This window comes from Peromyscus leucopus, chromosome 17 (genome assembly GCF_004664715.2).
Source record: "Peromyscus leucopus breed LL Stock chromosome 17, UCI_PerLeu_2.1, whole genome shotgun sequence".
Classification (NCBI taxonomy): domain Eukaryota; kingdom Metazoa; phylum Chordata; class Mammalia; order Rodentia; family Cricetidae; genus Peromyscus; species Peromyscus leucopus.
This window is the reverse complement of record NC_051077.1, coordinates 2907098-2929495: the sequence shown is the minus strand read 5'-3', so window position 1 is coordinate 2929495 and position 22398 is coordinate 2907098. Positions and strand designations below refer to the sequence as shown.

At 51.9% G+C, this 22398-nt stretch overlaps 1 protein-coding gene across 7 annotated transcripts in view; it reads right to left on the bottom strand.

Annotated features, from left to right (window-relative positions):
* The window catches only part of Mcf2l (MCF.2 cell line derived transforming sequence like), a 154034-nt gene that overhangs the window by 98692 nt on the left and 32944 nt on the right, over positions 1–22398 (bottom strand). Inside the window, exon 1 of one of the 7 annotated variants that reach the window (XM_028881282.2) lies at positions 9965–10118. The exons of 3 other annotated variants lie outside the window; for them this stretch is intronic. In XM_028881282.2, coding sequence (XP_028737115.1) covers positions 9965–10031 — 67 coding nt within the window. In that variant the 5' untranslated portion in view covers positions 10032–10118. Of the gene's footprint in view, positions 1–9392; positions 9605–9964; positions 10119–22398 lie in introns of those variants that run through there. 3 more of the 7 variants (XM_028881280.2, XM_037211596.1, XM_028881285.2) reach the window with 3 other exon arrangements.

Genomic DNA, 22398 nt, shown 5'->3' with positions numbered 1-22398 from the left:
ACCATCAGTATGACGTGGTGCTTCTATCCAGAGAGGTCTCTTGCTAGAGCTACACTTCTGAGTATGTCAGATGAGCACCGTCAAGAATCCAGGAGTCCCCTCACGTGTCCACCCAACCCCCAGGCTGCCCTCGTATCCCACAGCCACGGCCACCTGCTGCTTCAGAGGCTACAGAGGAACATGGGGATGTGGCCCCCACATCACAGGCACACAGAAGCCAAGAAAAGCACTACCCAACCAGGAGGAAAGGCTCATCCGGTCTCCCCGGGCCTGGGCCTCACCTCTGCCCTTGTCCAGGCAGACACTGGTCCTCACCCAGACTCACCACAGTCAGGAAGGCACATCTGAGATGTCCCAAAGCCTCTTCTGAAGACGGCCCTAAACGCTGGTCCCACGGAAACCACCCACAGCAGGTAAATGTGGTCGCAGGCCTGGGACCAGCCCTGATACCCCTCACTGACTTTCCTCACTGAGGCAAGTGTTGAAGTACCACATGGAACATACTTTGGACCCGAGGCCATGAGCCTAGTGGCTGAGTAAGGCAGAGCCTGCATCCTGCCGTTTCCCGTTCAGTGCTATTCCCATCAAGTGTGGCTGGCTTGTCTGTCTTCCCACATGTTTTTAAGATGCCACTGAAACCTTTTCCGAGAACCTGAGTTGAGCTGGGTCTGTTGGCCCACGCCTTTAATGCCAGCACTCGGCAGAGTTCAAGAGTTTGAAGCCAGCCTGGGCTACAGAGGGAGTTCTGGGACAGCCAGGGCTACACAGAGAAACTCTGTCTTAAAAAAAAAAAGGGGGGGGGAAGAACCTGGACCGGGCTGTGGTCTTTGTCTACGAGCTGCTCATCTCTTCTTCTCCCGATGACGCGGCCTGTGACGCTGTGACTCTGGAGTGGTAGGAAGGCTTGAGTCACAGCGCTAAGGAAGACAGGGACAGGAAGTGGAGACAGGTGGGGCCTGGGGCCGGTTTGTCAGCCAGCACACCGGTCAGGTCCCAGTGAGAGACCCCGTCTCAAAAGACAATGTAAACAGCTCCTGAGTAACACCCGAGGCTGCCCCTGACCTCTACTGTAACACACAGACACACACACAGACACACACACACACACACACACACACACACACACACACACACACGCACACACACACGGTGCAGCTACCGGTTCAGTTCTTGCCTACTATGTGTGAAGTTGGGTCCAATGCCCAGCACAGCAAAACAAAGAAACGGATCTTAAAAGATCCTTACGGACGAAGTCTTCTTTGGGGCACTGGTTCCCACCTAGCCTAATATCCTGTCAACAATACCGTTACTGAAATTTAACACTGGTTCTTTCCTTCGGAGGGTTAAACAGTATGCTATGTGGCTTACCTCTGAAGTCGAGAAATTGGATTTTATGCTTTGGGGACTGGCCTTGTTTCTTTAACAGCATTATTGAGGAAGTAAAGGAAAACCCAGGGCATTTGCTGAAAAGCCAATTTAGATGCACAAGAGCCCTCAAATCTCTGTGACTTACAAAAAACAATTGGCGGGTTTGTGTTTCCCAACTGACTGCCTCAAACGTTCTTGAATGACTCCACCCAGATATTTGATTTCCTTCTAATATTTGTGAATCTCTTGGGGCTTGGGTGAGGACAGAGGGCCCTTTGAGGAGAACAGAAGCCCTTACTTTACTGTCTCTTTGGAGAGCTGTGTGCTGAACTTCAGCTCAGGCCCTCTGTGGCAGAGGCCCTGGAAACTCTTACCATAGGGTGGCCCTGGTGATATCCCCAGTGGGCCATGGCAGCCCATGGTCAGCAGTCATGGGGTGAGGTAGGGCCGGCATTTGGCTGCTCCGCTCAAAGAAAGAACAAAGAGCCATCACAGGTATGGGCGTGCAGGATTTCTACAAACACAAACACAGACCAGCCTGTCTGCAATGTCCAGAGCATCTTTCAGACTCCCCATTGAACTGTGACATAGTATACAACCATCCCTGTGTATCCCCAGAGAGGGGGCTTAAGGACCCCAAAGATGCCAAAGCCCATGATGCTTACTTATATCCCTTGCAATGATATCGTGTTTGCATAGAATCCCATGCTATCCCTTGTAGCTGGACTCATCTCTAGGTTACATATTAGCCTAACATTTCCCACAGTCCTCATCTGTTTCCCAGTTCCCACCCTGACTGCTTCTCTGTGTGGGACAGGAGGATGTGTTCCTTCATCCCTAGAAAAACCCAGAGCTCCATGTGCATAGCCCTGCTTCAGGGAGGTATCCCTTTGACGACAACAGTCAAAGTACATTTAGAATCCATTTTTTTTTTAACAAGAAGGAAGGCTTCCTGTATGGAGACCCAGATGTTCATTTGACCACTGAGGCCTCAGCACTGTGCCAGTCACCAACAGTACAGGTTCGATCTGCCTAACGAAGAGCTGCAGCCCAGAGAACACAGAGCCACGGGATCTCATGCTCCCAGCTCTGGGTGGTTAAGAGGTCTGCCTCCTGTCACCTTCAGAACCAGGCTACAGGTTTGAAAAGAAAGTACACACAGGACTTGGTATGAGCCGTGGTAACAGCCAGCCAGTGGGGGTCTTCACACATACCCTTATTCTTTGTGAATAAACGGGGCAGCTTAAGCATTTCATTACTTAACTTTCATATTTTTTTTCACATTCTCCATTACAAGACACTCCACTTAAGATAGTCTGATCTAGGGCTGAAGAGATGAATCAGTGGTCAAGAGCACTTGTTGCTCTTTCAGTGGACCTGGGTTCGAATCCCAGCGCACATATGACAGCACACAACTGTCTGTGATTCCAGTGCCAGGAGATCCCGAACACCTTTTTCTGGCCTCCTCAGGCACCAGGCACATGGTACACACACATACACACAGGCAAAAGTACCCATTGTAAAATAAAATAATAATATTAATTTTAAAAGGTATTTCAATCATTATTCTCTGTCCTAAAATGTTGTTATCCATATCCTTATACTTTCAATCCGTGATGCAATAGTAGCAGCATTTAGTGTAAATATTTCTTTTCTCTATTACATTTAATGTAGTTCTTGTGTGTGTGTGTGCATGTGTTTGCACGTGTGTGTGCATGTGTGTGCACACCCACATGCACACATGTTGAGGCTAAAGGAGGGTGTCCTCTATCATCCTCTACCTTACTGCTTTGCAACAGGGGTCTCTCACTGAGCCCAGAGTTCACCATTTCACCGAGGCCCTGATGGCCTGTAAGCTCCTGTAACCTTCAGAGCCTCCACCTTGTGGCATCGGGGTTATAGGCACTCACGGCCACATCTGGCTTTTATGTAGGTGCCAAGGATTTGAACTCAGGCCCCCACAGCTAGTGCTGTCACTCACTGAGGCATCGCTTCAACCCCACATGCTGTGCATTTCTTGCATAACCTGCAGGCAGAGTGGCCTGATTCACAGCCACAGTTAATGCATCACTGTATTACAAGCAAGTGGTTACTATGGATGGGTGGACAGACAGATGGACAGATGTTACAGGAAATGTTGTTTCATGGGGGAGGAACAGATACCACGCTACTACTTGGCCAGCCAGAACACCTCTCCGTTACCTGAGCTTTCCCGTCATGTGTGGGTCTGTTCTGTGAAGTTACCCAGGAGAACCACAACCCTTCTAGGAAGAGAACTGGGCGAGGAATCCTTTTACAGTTACTGGACCCGTGGCATTCAGAATCACCACGACCCATGCTGGATGGCTCCTCTGGGTCCTTAGAGTGAGGATCCGGACAGTTGGAAAGATTCGTTCTCCTTAAAACTATCCCACGTGCCAAGGACAAAGAGCTGGTGAGAAGAGAGGTAACACCGAGGGCAGGGAGGTGCTCAGGCGGGAAGGAGCTTGCTGTGCGAGCATGAAGACTTGAGTTCGTACCCCAGACCCACGCGACAAAGCTGGGTGCCCTGGAGCAAACGTGAAATCCCACCGCTGGGTGGCAGAGGCAGGCGGATCCCGGGGCTCACTGCCAGCCAGCCTAGTCAAATCCTCCAGACCATGAGAGCTCCTGTCTCAGAAAACAAGGTGAATGGCACCAGAAGAACACCGCCTGAAGTATTCCTCTAGACTACACAAACACATACCTGCACATACACACACACACACACACACACACACACACACACACACACACACACACACAGCAGGCAATGCTGATGAAATGCCCTCGTTTTCCAGAAATCCTGCTCAGACGCTGCCCCTGTCAGGGACTCCCATGCTGGTCGTAGTTAGAAGCGACCCCACGTTGCAGAGCACTATCCTCGAAGCAAAGCAATAACCTTTATCCACAGCTGTGGCTGTCCACAAGAAACATCCCAGATCCGGCCTGTCGATACCCCCTCCCAGGAGGATATGTGGAGGGCCACTGGGCCCTCATCTGAGAGTGCATCTCTCTCTTTCACCTCTCAGCTCCCTGTAATTCTGCCCTAATTGAGTGCGGCCGGGCTGTCGGAGGCCAGAAGTCAACACAAGGGAGAACTCCAGCTAGGCAACCATGAGGGAAGCTAGCCATTCTGGAATGGAACTTGCCAAAGATACGGCTGCTCTGGGGTCACACGCATTCCTGTAATTAACCCCATCATGCTCTTTAGTATGTAGGATAAACTCATGGGTTGGACTCTGATGGGATCATACTTCGGTCAGTTGTTGGTGTTCTAGCTGAAGGTAGTATGTATGTATTTGCATCTCCCAAGAAAAGTTCACACAACAGACAGGTTCCTGGTATCCTGGCTGAGTGCTTGCTCACTCCCCTCACAGCAGCGCAGTCTAAACCTCTGAAGTTTTAGGAATCCAGGTCTGGGCTCTAGTTGGGCTTTCTAATTCATAAATTTGGGAAGACACTGATCTCTTGGGAATATAATGCTCACCCTCGTGCTCCAAGACAACCCAAGAAAGACGGCACATTTTGCTTCCCTGTGTATTCCATCTGCAAAGCCCAACATACCAACTCCCCGAAAAGCCAAGTGCATAACTCCCACACCACGCATGTGCACCAGTGTGGGTGCTGTTCTCTCCTTCCCTGGACTGCAGACATCTGGGGTCTCTTGGGAGCAGACTGGAGCTCAGAGGAAGTTTGTCACACTGCGCTAACATGACACAGAGCAGCTACAGCTGTCGGGGTGAGTCTGCAGAGGTGACCGTGTCTCCAGCAGAGCGGTGTCTCTCTGTACTACAGCCCTGTGACGGTGCCCTCCTGTCAGGTGGGAAAGCATCATCTTGGCAGGGATGAGAGTGTGCGAGTCCTCCTCTGGACATCCCTGCACAGCGGCAGCTCTGAGGATGCAGGCCTGCATGAGGTGGGGCACAGAGCAGCAGGCATCACAGATAACTGAGAACAAAGAACCGCTTCCCGAGGGTCGGCTGGGCCTCCTTTGAGGACTGTGGGACTCAGGCAATGGCCAACCATGTTGGTTTCAGCTCTGACGATGCCAAGTGAAAAGTGCAGGCATTGGTCACATGACCTGGGAGAGTGATAAGTGACACCACATGGCTACACACAAAACAGCCAGAGAAAGACTTGCCACAGGATCGGCCCTGGACTGCCAAAATAAGGAAGAGTTCTTAAGGAAGAGGACAAGTCCCAGTGGAGAAAAGACACACTGGGCATGCAGCATCCACCTCAGACCAGAACAGAGGGCAGAGTGACAGGGGCAGACCAAGACATTAACACTGCTGGAGCCAGCTGTCTCTGGGGACCTGGGCTGTAGAGGCAGAATCAAGCTAAGGGGCTCCACCAAGATGATCATAATTGACAGCTGTATAATTGATAGGTTTCTCCAGTAAAAACAGGGAGGTAGCCGGGCGGTGGTGGCGCACGCCTTTAATCCCAGCACTCAGGAGGCAGAGGCAGGTGGGTCTCTGTGAGTTTGATGCTAGCCTGGTCTACAGAGCGAGTTCCAGGACAGGCTCCAAAGCTACACAGGGAAACCCTATCTTGAAAACAACAACAACAACAACACACAGGGAGGTAAATGCCCCTAGACAGAGACGCACACAGGAGCAGGGACCACACATTACAGATGAGCATATGGCCTACCATCTTCCTCACAGGCCACTCTGCGCACATCTGGGCATGCAGCCTGATCCTTCACCCACCCCTACTTCTATTCCAACATCTGCCAAGAAACTTCCAGTATCAGGTCAGTCACACAGAGACTGCTCACCTCCCTCTTCAGCCTTCACCAAAGAGGAGGGACAGAAACGGCAGGTAAATCTCACTTCCCCAGCATCTAGTCAGAAAAGACCATCATGGGTGGGATGTTCTCCAGAGGAGCAAGACAGACAGACAGACAGAGAGAACACACACACACACACACACACACACACACACACACACACACACACACACCTGGAATGTCAATATGTTAATGGCACTGGGTCAAACACTTCCAAAGAGTTCAATTAGCAGTTGAAAGCTGAACTTTAGTTCCTAGACTGTGGTGACTTTGATGTAGATGACAGTTACAGAGGAGGAGGAAATCAGATGTTTGGGGCACAGAGGGTGGACACCACAGGCAACCTCTGAGCAGTGGAGTCAGACCAGCTCATCAACATCCCCTCATCATCCATGTTCTGAGGCAAGTCAATGATGTGTCTCTTCAACGTATAAATAACTAAATGTTCTTCTTTTCCAGCACTGAGACTTGGATTGTATTAAAACGTGACATGACTACATTGTCCTGTTTTGCTTGTAATTTCATTCACCTATCTAGCCCGATACCATCCATACACTTACCCATCCACCTACCCACTTATAAAGCAATCTATCCTCTTATCCACCCACACATTTGTTCATCATCCATCCATCCATCTATCCTTCTATACAACTATCCATTCACAAATCTATCCATTCCTTTACCCACTATCCATTCACATGTGTATCTCCATACCCACCTACCTACTCATTCTCTTAATATTTACTTATCATTTACACTCACTCACATATCTGTTCACATCCATCCATCCATCCATCCATCCATCTATCTATCTATCATCTATCTATTTATCATCTATCTATCTACATCTATCACTGGACTTCCCAAAGCTCCAGGGTGGCTGGCATTTGTGTTTTAACCAGCCCTTCAGGTGACTTGGGAACACCTCTAGTTTGAACACCAAGGAACATTCAACTAAGTCCCCCACCAATTCTCCATTAAATGTTTCTTGTTTTTCACCAAATACTGCAAATCTAGAGAGAAAACCAAAACAGAGGAAAATGCTGGAAAGGAGCCTAAGCACCCAGAAGGCTTCTGCTGTTGGAAAGTGTCCAGCATTGGTACAGAGGTCAGGTTCAGGAGTACATATGAAAGCTAAATGCTCAAAGTCAAAGGTCCTAGATAGTATGCATTATGTCCCTTGTGCTGAATGACCCAGGTAAGAAAGTTCTGGGTCACGGGGACAACATTCAAGTCTGAAGTGAGAACACAGCACCAGGTCCTGAACAGCAGGCTTCCCAACTGCACGTGAGCTCAGGGTAGAGCCGCAGAAGGTCAGGTAACATGCAGGTCTAAGGCAGTCACTGTGCCCAAGCCCTCAGCTCTAACCCCATGTCCTTCATTCTGAGCAGCTTCACCAGTTTCCAGACCAAGCTCCTAAAACTATCACCCCACTCCCGGCCAAGACCTTAACATGCCCCTGGAGCACGAACAACCCCATGACCTTGAGCTCCATCCTGCTAGAAGGGACTCTCAAGGACATGCTCCGAATGTAAACCCTGGGTGATAATCACCACACAGACCTCTATCACTTCCCCACAGGGGTGGAAGCAAGTACCTGCCCTGCGTGTCCACAACTCCTGCCCCCTGCATGACGTACGGCCTCTGACCCTATAGCCCACCTCCCCGGCGCCGTAGCGGGAATAGAGACCGGGTTATGCTGGGAAGAGGGCAGTGTACACAAGAGGCCAGAAGGGTGCAGATGGGGGTGACATCTTCCTCTACAGCACTGAACAATGGAATGTTCATAACAGAGGTTCCTGCCAACCCCATCTTCGGATCTGGGTGAAGTCTGCTGCTCCAGTACTACAGAAGCATCAGAGGGCACGGCCTCCCGGCTGCAGCGTCTGGTGAGACAATAGTGGCCACCGGGACCCATCCTGGGATGCTTGGACAAGTACGTTCAGTGACAGTGAGTACCCAGCCCAGGCTCTACTCCTTTTTACAACCTAAAATACACATGTTGTGTCCTTCAGAGTTCATGAGGAAGCCTCAGCATCTAAAACCCAGGGATGACGTCACTGCTAGGGCAGTGCCCACTCAGTGATCCCCCACACCAGCCAAGCTCAGGGGAGAAGGACAGCAAGTCCCACTCATTTCCCAGCAGCCCCCCTCAAGGCAGGCTGCTCCACAGGGCTCCCCACTCATCCAGACTTTGCCCAAGCAGCACCCGGAAAAACGGGGTTGTGTCTCTAAAGAGGAAGGGGACAGATGGCGTAAACGGCTTCCTTTTCATCCATTGATAATACACAGCAGTCTCCATGGCAAAACCGGCGTTACAAAGTGAACGTCTACACCAGTGTAGGGGAGACCATCCTGCTTGATGTTTACGCCGGTTCCGTCATTTAATACACTGAGGGGGCGCCACACCCAACCCACACAACGAGTGAAATCCTAATCCTCAGGAAAGTCCTATTTAGAAAACTAGATAAGGACACGCATCACATAACGCAGGGCACAGCCAGCAGCTTACTTTTAATGGCACCCCACTATTTCCTCCATGTCAGGGAGAACGGGTCAGCGGGCCCGGTTCTGTAGCACAGCTGGATCCCTCAGCACAGCTGACGGAAGCCAACAGCGAGATGATCTGATCGCTGCCAGCTCCGAGGGGCTGAAATCTGCCGAGTCCCAAGCTGTCCCTCATGGTTTATTTTAGGTTATCAATTATTCCTGAAAATGAGTGTCTAATTACACTAGTCTCCCTTTTTACCTATATTATTGTCAAGCATTTGCCTTAAGGTTGCACGGTGCATGGTGGGGCTTTTCCCCATAAACAAGCATCTGTTGCCTCTCATCCCCAGCCCAGGGTCTGAAGGGCCATTCTGGGCTCATAAGTCCACGGCCACTGCAGCAAATGAGGGGAGGTTCCCAGGCAGACTGCGGACTCCCCCACAGGCAAATGGCTCCGCACACAAACCCTCATCTCCTAGAAAGCCAGTGCCACGGATCTGTAATTCTCTAAACTGTGTTAAGCAGAATAAAATCACATTGTCAATCCACACAAACCTATCAGTTACCAGAAAATGCCCATCACCTCTGTCTTCCCTGTTACCAGTGCTAGGAGAGAGTGAATGAAGGGCGTTATGCAGCCATTAGATGCAATTCTCTACAATTCGACAAATGATGTCAAGCTTAAGAATCTATAATCAAGGCCAGCGGCTCCTCCTACCAGTGTTCTTGGAAACCGCGTTTAATCTCTGCACCATTTCTTCCAGGGCCATCTCTTCATGTCTCAGCCAAAACCTCATCCTCCGATTCAACAAAACCGATCCCCAGAAGATCGTCCTCGGCTGCACCAGAGGTGCTGTCGGGTGGGGCTGACCGGTGGGGAGGGGGCGCGGCTGGAGCGGGGAGGGGGCTGTGGCGCTCTCCTTGGCTTCCCAGGATTGGTCTTCGTACCACAGGGAGGGGGGCGCGCTTTGCGCTGATGGGGGGGCGGGGGGCGCTAGGCGGAAGCGGAAGCACTGAGCCTGCCGGGCGTGTCACCACCCTGCACCTGGGAGTCATGCGTGTGCACCACCTGAGCACCTGGGAGGCTAATATGCATCCAGCGGGCATCTGGAAGCCCTGCTATGCAGGCGCCTAGGTCCGCCCTCGCCCTTCCCCCTGCCCTAGGGTTTGCGTCCCCGGGGATTAGAAATAGCTGCTGCAGGGATGCGATCCCAAACCACCCAAGGAGCGCCGCCGCCGCCGAGCCTGAGCCCAGTGCTCCCTTTTACTTCCTGCCCCAAGCCCCTTTACCTCCTGCCGCTGCAGGGCAGGTGCAGAGGCCACAGCAGCCCAGAGCGCGCTCTCCACGAGGCCTCATGCCCAGGTAAGAGGGAGTCGGCTGGGGGAGGGCTTGACTCTCCCCGCAAGGGTGTTGCCAGTCCTAAGACACAGGTCTGCAGGAAGGAAGCTCAGCGGCAGGCTCAGGGCTCGCTAACCTCGCCATGTCTGGCAGAGGGCCACACTGTGCATCTGACACCGCCAGCTCCACACGGACTCCAGGGGGCTGGTGCACAGGCTACGGCCGGAATGCACAGGGCGGCGAAGGACAAGCCTCTACAGCTGCTGGTCATCTTTCTGCTGTGGGGCAGGACAGGTAGCATGCTTCCTCAAGAGAAAGGGTGTTCCAGAAGGAATGCCCAGTCCTTTCAGAGCCAGGGAGGTTCAGTGGTGAGAGCTGGGGTTCCTGCTGTATGTAGTTCATGTCCACAGGATGTGTGCTCCAGCATTGTGGTTGTCAATAACACATGTGCACACCAGGACCACAGAATCCAATCACGTGTATATCAGCACCATGGTGTGCAGCGACACAATGTGCACCAACATGCATATGTACCAGCAATATGTGTGTACCGACACGTGCACTCAGTAACACACGCGTGCACCAAGACCAGTGTCCAAGAGTATGTGATCAGCACCACAGAGGTCAACATATGTGCCCCAATACCATGGCTCCCCAAAGTATGTGTGCATCATCACCACAGTGTCCAACACGTATGCACTGGTAGCCACACCATTTTCCAGTGACACCTGTGTGTGCCCCAAGACCACAGCTTCCAGCTACATACATCCATGTGCACGCCAGCACCGAACAAACTAGCAACAGACATGTATGCACCAGGATGCCATTTCAACAGTACACATGTTGGGCTCGTGTGTGTGTGTGTGTGTGTGTGTGTGTGTGTGTGTGTGTGTGTGCGCGTGCGTGTGTGTGTGTGTGTGTGTGTGTGTGTGTGTGTGTGTGTGGCGACCTTCAGCCCTGAACTAAGGGTAAAGAGAGAAATGTCAGATGTCCTAGTATTTGCTCTGGAAAGGTAGGGCCTGGAAGGTAAAGACCTGTAAATTAATAAGGCCCCCAAATCAATGTGTAATGACCACACGCAGATATAATGACTAGACAGTAAGAAATTATTACTTTTCTGAACACTGCCCCCCCCCCCCGAAATACCAGCAAGTGTCTTTGGTTTTAAATAATCTCATGGAGCAAAGGAAGAGAGGAATTCCGGGGTGTGGAGTGGACGCAGCACCTCCCTACATGGACAAGCAAACCCCAGGATATCCAGTGCTGAAGTAACCCACACTGTGCCCATGGTCCCAGGAACCAGGCCAGTTACTGCTTGGACATGTGTGTCATCTGAAAACAGCCACTCGGGGGAGTCAAACTTGTGCCCCTCAGCTCCAGAACATTCGCTGTTCATCCTCCCCCATGCCAAGCTGGTGTCTCCAGTCTCAGAGAAGGCCAGTCACCAGGGCAAGTGCTGAAATTTAGGTCCACAGGCTTCTGTCCTGCAGAGACATCTGTCTGTCTTGCTAAGTGTGTTCCTGAGCAGCCTAGGCTTTCCTTGGGGGAGAATGCCCATGGGGTGTCACCTGGGGGAGAACACCAAGGTCTCATGGCCCATGGGGTGTCACCTGAGAGAGAACTCCAAGGTCTCATGGCCCATGGGGTATCACCTGAGAGAGAACTCCAAGGTCTCATGGCCCGTGGGATATCACCCGGGGGAGAATGCCAAGGTCTCATGGCCCATGGGGTGTCACCTGGGGAGAACACCAAGATCTCATGGCCCATGGGGTATCACCCAGGGGAGAATGCCAAGGTCTCATGACCCATGGGGTATCACCCGGGGGAGAACGCCAAAGTCTCATGGCCCATGGGATATCACCTGATTCTAGCTTGTTACATGCACTCCCATACAGGCCCATCTGGTCCACACTCAGAGAAACACTGTTAACAGCATTCCATCTTCAAATCCAGAGGCAAAGGAAAAGGTGACAGGGTCTTCTTGCCTGTGCTGACCTCCTGCCCTACCCGGGAGCTTTTCCGTGTGTTACACATCTCTTGGCCTCCTGCTTCCATACTGCTGTGTCCTAGAACTGCTGACCTGGGGCCATGTCCAGTCTGTGAGGACTCCACACCTGCTGCCCAGATGCTCCAGTGGCTGTTTTAGAGTGTAGCCTGGTGGCCACTGAGGGCTGGTTTCATTGTCCCCTTGTCTGGCCATACACTGCTGTGGGATGTCCCTATATGCTGCAAATATATGTTGCTATGATAAATTGATAAATAAAGCACTGATTGGTCAGTAGCCGGGCAGGAAGGATAGTGTAGGCGGGACAAGGAGGAGGAGAATTCTGGGAGGTGGAAGGTTGAGGCAGAGAGACGCTGCCAGTCACCATGAGGAGCAGGATGTAAAGTACTGGTAAGCCACGAGCCACGTGGCAAGGTGTAGATGAATGGAAATGGGTTAATTTAAGATATAAGAACTAGATAGCAAGAAGCCTGAGCCATTAGGCCAAACAGTTTAAATAATAAAAGCATCTGTGTGTTTATTTGAGTCTGAGTTACTGCTGGCCCAGGCAGGACTGGAGATAACTCCGGCTACAATACACCTGTACAATTGGTCAAGTTCTGTGTTTAGACACCTCTGTGAAGATTTGCTAGATGAAATTAGTATTGAAATCAGGCCCTCGGGGTAAGCAGCTACCTACCTAACCTGGTAGGTTTCATCCAGTCCCTTGCTTCCACGGGAAGGACCGTACACAGCCTTGGGTTCCGCATCTGTGCTTCCCTGGCCCCTGCCTGGCCTCTCAGAGAGGGGACCTGCTGCTGCCATACCTTCAAGACTCTTCCCTGAGGTGAGCTTCTCTCGGTCTCCGTCTGCCTTTCTGCCTAACTGTGATGCAGGCCAGACATCTCTCCAGACTGAGCGTTTGTCTGACTGGTTCTAACTGCTGTCCACATTTGCGGGGCACCTCAGAACCACGCGTGGTATGGGCAGATGCAGCATGGCCATCACCCTGTTTCATGCTAAGGAACCTACCCTTTGTGGAGCAGGTGTGTAAAGAAAAAAAAAAGCAGCAGCTACTTGGTTGGAGCCACAGGATGGAAGTCTGATGTCACCCCCTCCACGTTGTCCCTTCTGCCTCCTTTGACTGGACGGCACAGAAGTGAACTGTCAACCTTAAAGGTCACAACCTTTCCTCCTGAGTCACCTTGTGTGATGGCTAATGTTGATTGCGAACTTGGCAGGCTCTGGGTGGCAAAACTCTGAGCATTCCATGAGGGAGTTACTAGGTTGGGCTAATTAAGGTAGAAAGGTCCACCTTGACTGTGGGCAGCCCTGCTCCCTGAGCGGGGGCCCCGGACTGAATGAAAAGGTCTTTATCAGCTGTACCCATCTCTCCCTGCTTTCTGAGAGATACAATGTGACCAGCTGCCTCCAGCCCCTGTCCCCATGACTTCCCCACCGTAAGGCACTGTCCCCGCCAACTGTGAGCGCAAATAAACCCGTCCCTCCTTAAGCTGATTTTTGTCAGGTAGTTTGTTACAGCTACAAAAAGGTAATTGGGTAACTTGAATTCCCAGACTAGTATGGGCTCACAGGTCAGACCCAGCACCCAATGTGGGTTCAAGAGAACCACTCTGTCCCCTCAAACATGAAGGACTTCTGAAGAGCACCTTTTGAACCCACGCCCTCACCAGACTACAAGATCAGGACTACTTAATCCTGCATACCTCTTGTCCCCATCCAACCCTTATTATTTAAACCTAAAGCTCACGTCAGTACCCCAAAGACAGATACAGGGTCACTGGCCCCTTATCTTCTCCTCTTCCCATTGCAGTCATTATTATTCAGCTCTTTAACTGGCATTTTGAGATGGATGGCTGAGCCTAGCTTGGGATACAAGAGGCTGGCTTTTTCTTTATTTTTTTCTTTTTTAACAGTCTGTATTTATTTTATGAGTATGGGTGTTTGGTCTGAAAGTCTGTTCACCATGTCTGTGCCTGATGCCCACAGAGGCCAGAAAAGGGTGTCAGGTCCGCTAGGACTAGAATTAAAAAGGGTTGTATGCTGCCCTGTGGGTTCTGGGAATCAAACCCAGGTCATTTGGAAGAGCAGCCAGTGCTCTTAACCCTGGAGCTTCAAGTCCTGGCTTTTGTTCTAACCACCCACTGGAAGGACACACAGCAGTGTCTCCCACTGGGAACAGGTTCAGCTTCTGACCTAGAACCAAGTATTGGTCTCTAGGACCTTGCCAAGGAATCTGGGGTTGGAATAGTCTCTGGCAGTTCCAGCAGTTGCCCGGGTCACAAGGTAAGTCCCACCCCCAGCAGCTCCAAGAAGAATCAGTGACGTAGGGGCTGGTCTCTTTCTTTCTCACTACCTGGCTTGTAGAACAAAGGGGCCCAGAGGAGCAGTTCAACCCCAGGCCAGGCCCCAGGAGGGAGGTTGATGCTGTAAGGCTACACCTGGAGACCAGCCTTTCCCTAGCAACCATTCCGGAAGCTCAGCCACAGGAGAGCTGAGGAAGGAGAGCAGACCTGGTGTAGGGCAGGCCTGAAGGAGCCACCCCTTCGGAGGTGGAGCTGTGGGAGGGGCAGGGCTGAGAAACAGAGGCACACAAGTATTTCCAGACCTGCAAAGAGGAAAGACTCCCCAAATGGACCTCGGAACATCACAGAATCATCACCAGACAGACAGATCCCTGGAGTTTATTGGTCAGCTACACTGACATTGACCTTTGGCCTACACACACACACACACACACACACACACACACACACACACACACACACACACACGAACACCTATACAAATACATGCACACCCAGTGGTTACAGATCAAGGTTTTGGCTAGTATTACCATTTCCGGTATATGTACATACTTCCATGTATGCAGTTGTGTTACCAAATGCAGGGTCCCTGCCTGTGCCCCAACAAGTCAGGGTTGGCCACCTGTCCTTAATAAGCCCTTTAAAAGAGGCAAATCAATAGATAGCAGCAAAAAGATTCATTCACTGTGACTGCACTGGGAAGAGGGGTAAAAAGATCTGATGAGATCCAATGACACACTGCCACCACCACCACCATCACCACATCATCACCATCACCACCACCACCATCATCACCACCATCACCACCACCACCATCATCACCACCACCACTATCATCATCACCATCACCACCATCATCATCATCATCACCACCACCACCACCATCATCACCACCACCACCATCATCACCAAGTGCATGGTTGGGATCCTGAAGTGGGTGTAAGGTTTAAATAGAAAGCAATAGATGTTCGTGATTAAGCAGTCTGGCTCAGGTGTGGCCTCCTGTCCACCACTAACACATTGTTGTCTGGGCTTCAGGCACATCCTGTGAAGGTCTGACAAGCTGTGAATGTCTATTGGAGACAATTCCTCCCTCCGGCTGGTGTCTTTCCTTCTCCCAGCATGAGACTCCTGGGGAAAACCCATTTCCTTGGGGACCATTGTTTCAGTAGTCTGGTAGATTGAGGGACACGCATGTCTTTAGAATTATCTGTCAGGCCAGTTACATTTTCTTAATATCTGTTCTAGCCCCTCAGCCTTGAGGTGGAATATGTCAGTATCTGAAACACACAGATAATGCACAGCACGCAGTAGGAACCCAGGTTAGGACACATTTGGTTAGTGCCAGGTGACAGGCATTGTCTTTCCAAAGGAGCTATATTCAGTGCAGACACACCGGGAAGGCGGACTTGGAGTGGTGGTTGCTGAATCTCTTGGTCCCTCTTCGAATAAATCTCTTTTTTCTGCTTTCACAATTCATTTGGTTCTTTGAGTTAGCTTATTGAGGATAGATGGCCACATCTGGTTTTGTTGGTTCAGTTACTCATTGACAAGCACCTAGCAAGCAGGCCTAGGAAGCCACAGAATTCCACAGTATCCCATGGCGGGCGTTGAGATCAGCCTGCCATGCCCTGAGCCACTCCATCCTGAATGAAGCAATTGACTCGGGCTGTCCCTTGCCCTGAGTGGCTCCATTTGGCTGCATTCTGGGTGCAAATGCAGAGGCCCTCACTGTGCACGTAGACTCCCCGCCAACTGCCCAACAGCAGCCATGAGACACCCCGATGCGTAACTTACTCCCCGGAGTGAGAAGCACCACCTGTGAGCTTATCACCGTAGGCTGGGGCTATGAGAGCACACAGACATTGAAACCCAGGCCCGAGAACTTCCTGAATGCCAGACTGGGGAAGGGTGCAACACCTTTACCTGGACCCCAGAAAGAGAAAGATGCCTAACACTGTGAAAGAGATGGCGCCCCAAGTCTGTCATCTGACGTGGTATGGGCATCGAGGGACGACCAACAGGCAGAGAACTTCCTCCTGTCCCCAGGGCGCTAGCTCAGTCAGCTAGGTCCTTAGTGCTGATGCAGCTGTTTCGTCCAACCATCCCTCCAGACTGCCCATGTGTGCAGTCTCCATGGTCCTGCATCTTGCTGGATTCAACCCTGAACCACCTCTGTGCAGCAACCCTGGGACAATCCTGTGAGCCTCCTCCAGCTCAGCTGGGTTCCTTAATATCATACCTCACCTCCTACAATAACACTACATCTCCAAGCCTGTTTAAAGCCCTTGAATGCTTCTGCAGCCTTTTACATGTTTTCATAGCCATTCTGTAACATACACAATTACCATGTGATGTGTGATGGCCGATCTGAGTATCCGTAGTTAAGAGTAGAACAAAGAGCTTGCGTTTGCCTTAGACAGCTATGGAGGGGAATCGGGACGACTTGGCCAATTGCAGCCAGCCGAACTGACCTAGCTTGTGAGTTCATTGCTATTCAATACATTCTAACTTTGTAGGAAGACAACAATGTGTCCGTTTATGTTTCTTTATAGTGCACTCACAGCAGGGGTCTCTGCATGGGGAGTATTGGTAGGTTCACCGTGTTCCCAACCTCCACAGCCCCAGCACCACTAAGAAAGGCTCATGGGTAGGAAAAGTTGTATATAAGCTTTGCTCCCACAAAGACCATCTACCTAGATGAGGAGGGGAGATGCTCACACCAGCCAGATGTGGCCGGGCAGTCAAGGTAAGACTGTGTGGCCACCTCAGCAGCATCTGGGCAAGTGGGATGGGCGAGCAGAGGACTTGTACCACCGGGGAGGTAGCTGTCATTGCCAGGGTCTATTGGATACACTTTAGGCCACCAGCCCAGAGGTTTTAGTCAAGGCCGCAGCCACAGTGGTTCCCATGGCATCCTGGGGAGACTCACTGGAAGCTACGGAAAGGTCTGGAGCCCAAGGGGAGGGTCCTTCCCTTCTCAGCTTCCCCGAGACTGTGAGGTCTCATCCAGGGCACTCTGCTATCTTCTCTCCGGGCGTCTCCTGCCCATGGGGCCAGCAGTCATTAGGTCAGCCGTCCCCTTGCAGGACCATGACTTGCCTCTGCAGCACCTTTATGCAGTTTTGAGGTAGGGCTCAACACTGTTTCCAGAGACATAGTCCCCCTAACAAGGACACAAGGCATCATGCTGGCACCTGGAGTTGCCACAGGTGCCGGAAGCCACTTTTTCTAGTGGGAAGTTACAAGCCACTTCATAGATGTAGAAGTAACCAACTGTCTTATTAAATAAGAAACACAGAACCAATGCACAGAAGAAAGCCAAGAGATCAGAGCTAAGAGCCTTACCGCCTGCTGCAGCTAGCCTCTTTAGCCAAGAGACCTCTCCGAAAGGGGGCTACTTCCTGTCTGTTTGTCTTTATATAGACTTTCTGTTCTGCCTTCTCATTGGTTGTAAACCCAAACACATGACTGCCTCGTCATTGCCTGTATGTACAGCCCTCCAGGTCTTCTATGGTATTGAGATTAAAGGCGTGTGTCTCCAATGCTGGCTGTATCCTTGACCACACAGAGATCTACCTAGCTCTTCTACCAAGTGCTGGGATTAAAGGCGTGCGCCACGAACGCCCAGCTCTGCTATGGCTTGCTATTAGCTCCAACCCCCAAGCAACTTTATTTACTAACATACAAATAAAATCACATTTCAGTACAATTAAAATATTACCATACATAGACACTCCTGATGTTTCACTGGGGGACTTTCCTGGACTTCCTGAATGAGGTCATTTCTGTCATATTGGAGGGAGCCATCTGGGGAACCTCGGCCTGTACTCATGCCAGCGTTAGGGGGACCTCAGCCTGTACTCATGCCAGCGTTAGGCTGCCTAGGAGACCAAGGCACCCTCACAACCAGCCACAGTGCTCGGCTCCCACCCTATCCTCATGTACTCCCGGACTTCATCACCAATTATCCCTCAAACATTCATGGGCATCTTAGGAGGGAGAATGACAGTGGCCAGGTCCAGGGGGGAGGGCACAGCTGGAGTCTTCCTACCCTCTCAGACTTTATTTCAAAGCTAAGGGGAAGACAAAGGTCCAAATTCCGAGTTCAGGAAATGGCTCTGTGTTGAGGTGGCGAGCACATTTGGGGGACTCCATAGTACCATGGCAAAGGCTCCCTCCACCCACTCCGGAGAACTCATAAGTGAGACAGAATGCAAGCCTCCAGTGAAGAACTCTGCCCTCTGCCCACAAGCCAGCGGGAAGGAGTGGCCAGCTCTGGGTAGGGAATCCTGAGAGGAAGGCAAGTATCCCGGCTCCAACAGGTTTCACGTGCCTTGGGAAAGTTCCTTGGGAGTTCCATGCAGGTGTCTCATGAAGTCATAACCAGGGACCAGCAGGGACACTGGATCCAGACTCTCCGGGGTAGAGAAGGATAGGGAATGAAGAGGACTTGAGTGTCCTTGAAAGTCTGATGTCCACTCTGCAGCCTAGGCCTAGCAGTCCATGGGGGTCCCTTGCAGTGGGGCTCAGCAGGCTGGCCAGTGACAGCTGTGGTATGGCCTTCAGTTGATGGAGGACCAGGAGGACTATTGATGAAGACCTGAAGATGTCCACTTAGACCTTGTAAGTTGCCACAGATGGGATTCAGTTAGGGTTTTTCAATGGGAGACTACTTTGGATTATCTGGAGACCAATGTGGTCTCTGTCTACCAGAGGCAGGCAAGTGGCTCTGAGGCAGGGGGATGGGAGGACAAGGTGGAGGTCAGCAGTGGGGCTCCAAGTCAAAAGAAAAGCTGGACAAAGCAGGGCTGGGTTTCCCCTGAAGCCCCCCATGAGGAACTAACCCTGCCCACCTCTGGGCTTGGGACTTCTGGAGCTATCAGAGCGGCCAAGGAGCAAGTTAGATGGTTGTGGCCACTGTCAGAGTGCTTTGTTAGAACAGTGGCAGGAAATGGCACTGCCATGGAGGCAGACATTGAAGACTGTCCTGTAGAAGCCTTCCTGTCCCCACAGGAGAACTGTATCACCCCAATCCAAGGCTCAATAAAGCAACCAGAATGGCCCACTGGAGGAAGGCATGTAGGACACAGGACTAAGAGGGCCCTTGGCACGGTTGCAAAGACTCCTTTGAGGAGGGCTAGGGACCTCCTAGTACTAGCCCTAGATCATGAAGTAGTTCCCCTGCACCCACAAGAGAGCCAAGGCGTTCGAAGGACTCTCCAAACAAAACCACAGGGTCATCCAGAACACACCCATCCCAGACAAAGGACAGGAGCCTGTGTGTCGCATCTAATATCCTAGAGCTGGCTTCCAGTACTCCCCAGGGAGTAGGAAGGCTGGGCCACAGCGCCGTGCTCTGACAAGTGTCACAGGGGCCTTGGCTAATTGTGGGACATTGTATGAGCGAGTGGCTACCGGCTATGAGGAACAGCTGGCAGAATGTGCCAACACATATTTTGCCTTTGTCCAAGAAGGGGATGGAATATCCACTTAGCGGTGGGAAAACAGAACCGAGAAGATAAACCAGCCCAAGGCTGGAGAGGTCTTGTAACGGTGAGGAGCCGCCGAACAATGGGCAGCTTCCGCGTATTCTGTTGTTCTGGGCGCGCGCCTTGGAAAACAACCGTCCCCCCTGCCCAGCCAGGATGGCTTGCTCACCTCACTGCAGGAACAAAGGACACTCTGTTCTCTTGAAGGGACAGCCCAGGAGAGAGGAAGCCCCCTGAGCACTGGAAGTGGTGCCAGGAGAGCAGGGAGAACGTACGTGCTATCTTAACAGAGGACGTGCCGACGTCACGCCAGACCCAAGACATTCTGATGAGGGATCCAGATGGTGGTGTATATATTTAACTGATGCACTGACTTCCCAGGCACAGGGCGTGTGGATGGGGGAGGGGAGGGGGGGAGGAAGCCACAGGGAAGGAGTGGATGTGAGGCGGGTGATTCCAGCACTGTCCATGCTGGAGAGAAAACACATGAGCGACATTCCCAACACAGAACCCATGGAACGGAGGAGGTCCTGCCTGTTCAGCTGGGCTGGCTTCATAAAGATCTTTGCGCTCAACCTGGACCATAACCCCTGCCAGGCAGGTGTGTGCATTGGCACGATGAACCTGTGCCCAGAAAGCTAAGTGTATCGGGGACGAGCTGCAGAGCAGGTACGGTGCCCGCAGCTCCCATGGGGTCTGTCAAGACCTTGCAGAAAGGAGGTCTCAATAGACCTCTAGGCATCCTTGGGACCAGAGAGTGGAAAGAGGGATGCTTCCACAGGAAGGCAGGGAGGTTCAAAACGGGAGTGCTATCGCCTGAGCTTCTTCCCAGGGGTCATGAAACGTGGGGTGCAGAGGACCCATGCAGGCCGGACCAGGGGTATCGGAGAGAACGGCTGAGGTGGGGGATCACAGTGCGAGCCTGGGTGGGCTATGGAGTGTCTGCGGAGGGGCTGGCTAGGGCACTGCATAGACGTCTCGTCGATGTGGCGGAGAACACTTGCAGGGTTAGTGACGCAGATGACCCTGCAGGGTATGGTGGTCCTCACCAACCCCCTGGAAGGCCAAAAGAAAAAGATTGAAGTCCCCAAGGGAGAGGGAATTCTGCCTCCAAGTGTCGCACAGGACCCCTACCTCAGTTTCCTGACTTTCTGGGTCCTGAAGTGCATGGGCCAACTCAAGGAGACAAGCAGGTGGATGCAGGGGTCCTGCCCAGGTCCACACGGTCGTCCAGAACACACCCCTCCTCCCAGTCTCACTTGAAAACTGCTGGCAGGACCCAGGCCTGGGCAGAGGCCACATGGGTCCAGGTCTTTATTGGCTGGCAAGTGACATCACACCAAGAGAAAAATACTAAGGAGGTGAGATTTCAGGAAGATAGTAGACAGGGCTCACAGGCGTCCATACTGGAGAGATTGAGAAGCCACGGATGGTGAGTGGGAAGGAATCTGAGGCAAGCCGAACAGATACAAACCTGAGAGGTCAGGCCGGGCGGTGGTGGCGCACGCCTTTAATCCCAGCACTCGGGAGGCAGAGCCGGGCGGATCTCTGTGAGTTCGAGGCCAGCCTGGGCTACCAAGTGAGCTCCAGGAAAGGTGCAAAGCTACACAGAGAAACCCTGTCTTGAAAAACAAAACAAAACAAAACAAAACAAAAAAAACCCTGAGAGGTCAGGAGAGACCGGGCCACTCTTCGGGGCTCTCCACGCATTCCTAGGTGAGCATGTGTGAAGGACACAGCCGCAGAATTCCAGACAGTGGCTGTGCTTGGTAAGAAAGCCTCTGGGCAGCTGTGGCGCACGCCTTTAACCCCGGCACTCGGGAGGCAGAGCCAGGTGGATCCTTGTGAGTTCGAGGCCAGCCTGGGCTACAGAGCGAGATCCAGGACAGGCACCAAAACTACACAGAGAAACCCTGTCTCGAGAAAAAAAGAAAAAAGGAAACCACACACCTGCACGCAGGGCAACATCCCCAATCGGAAGGTGTGCGGTACATAAACCATGTGGCGTATTCTACTCCGTGGACAAAAGTGACCCCGTCACCTCTGTCTAGTCTGAAAACCAGCAGACGGAGCTAGCACCAAATTGCTCTGCTCCTCTGGGATCCGCACTGCCGGCGTCTGGCTTCAACGCCCCCGGAGCACAAGGACCAAGCTAGATCCTGAAACACTCATTGTTTTTAGCTTCCTGTCCGGAGCTGCAAGCGAGGTCCAGGGCACTTCCATCTCTGTGATTAGAAAGACCTCTGCAGGGCATGTCTGGATGAGGTGCTGGGAGGGTGGCCGGCAGAGGAGCCTCAGGCACAGGCATCTGAGAACACTGTCCGGCAGGGGTACGGGGAGATGTAGATCTCAGTCACTTCCCGTGGGGGCAGAGTGCAAGCAGGCCCACACAGCAAGCACCACTCAGGCTGTAAGCACAAAAGATCTGCCACTCCTGAGGTGTTGAGTGGAATGATGTCACATCCCACGCTGCAGCAGACAAAGGCAACATTGTAGGGAACATTCCCAGTGTGGCCCATTTGAACTGAACTATATCCTTGGCCTGAGAAAAAGTGTGGGGCTTTAGATGCAGCTGCAGCTTC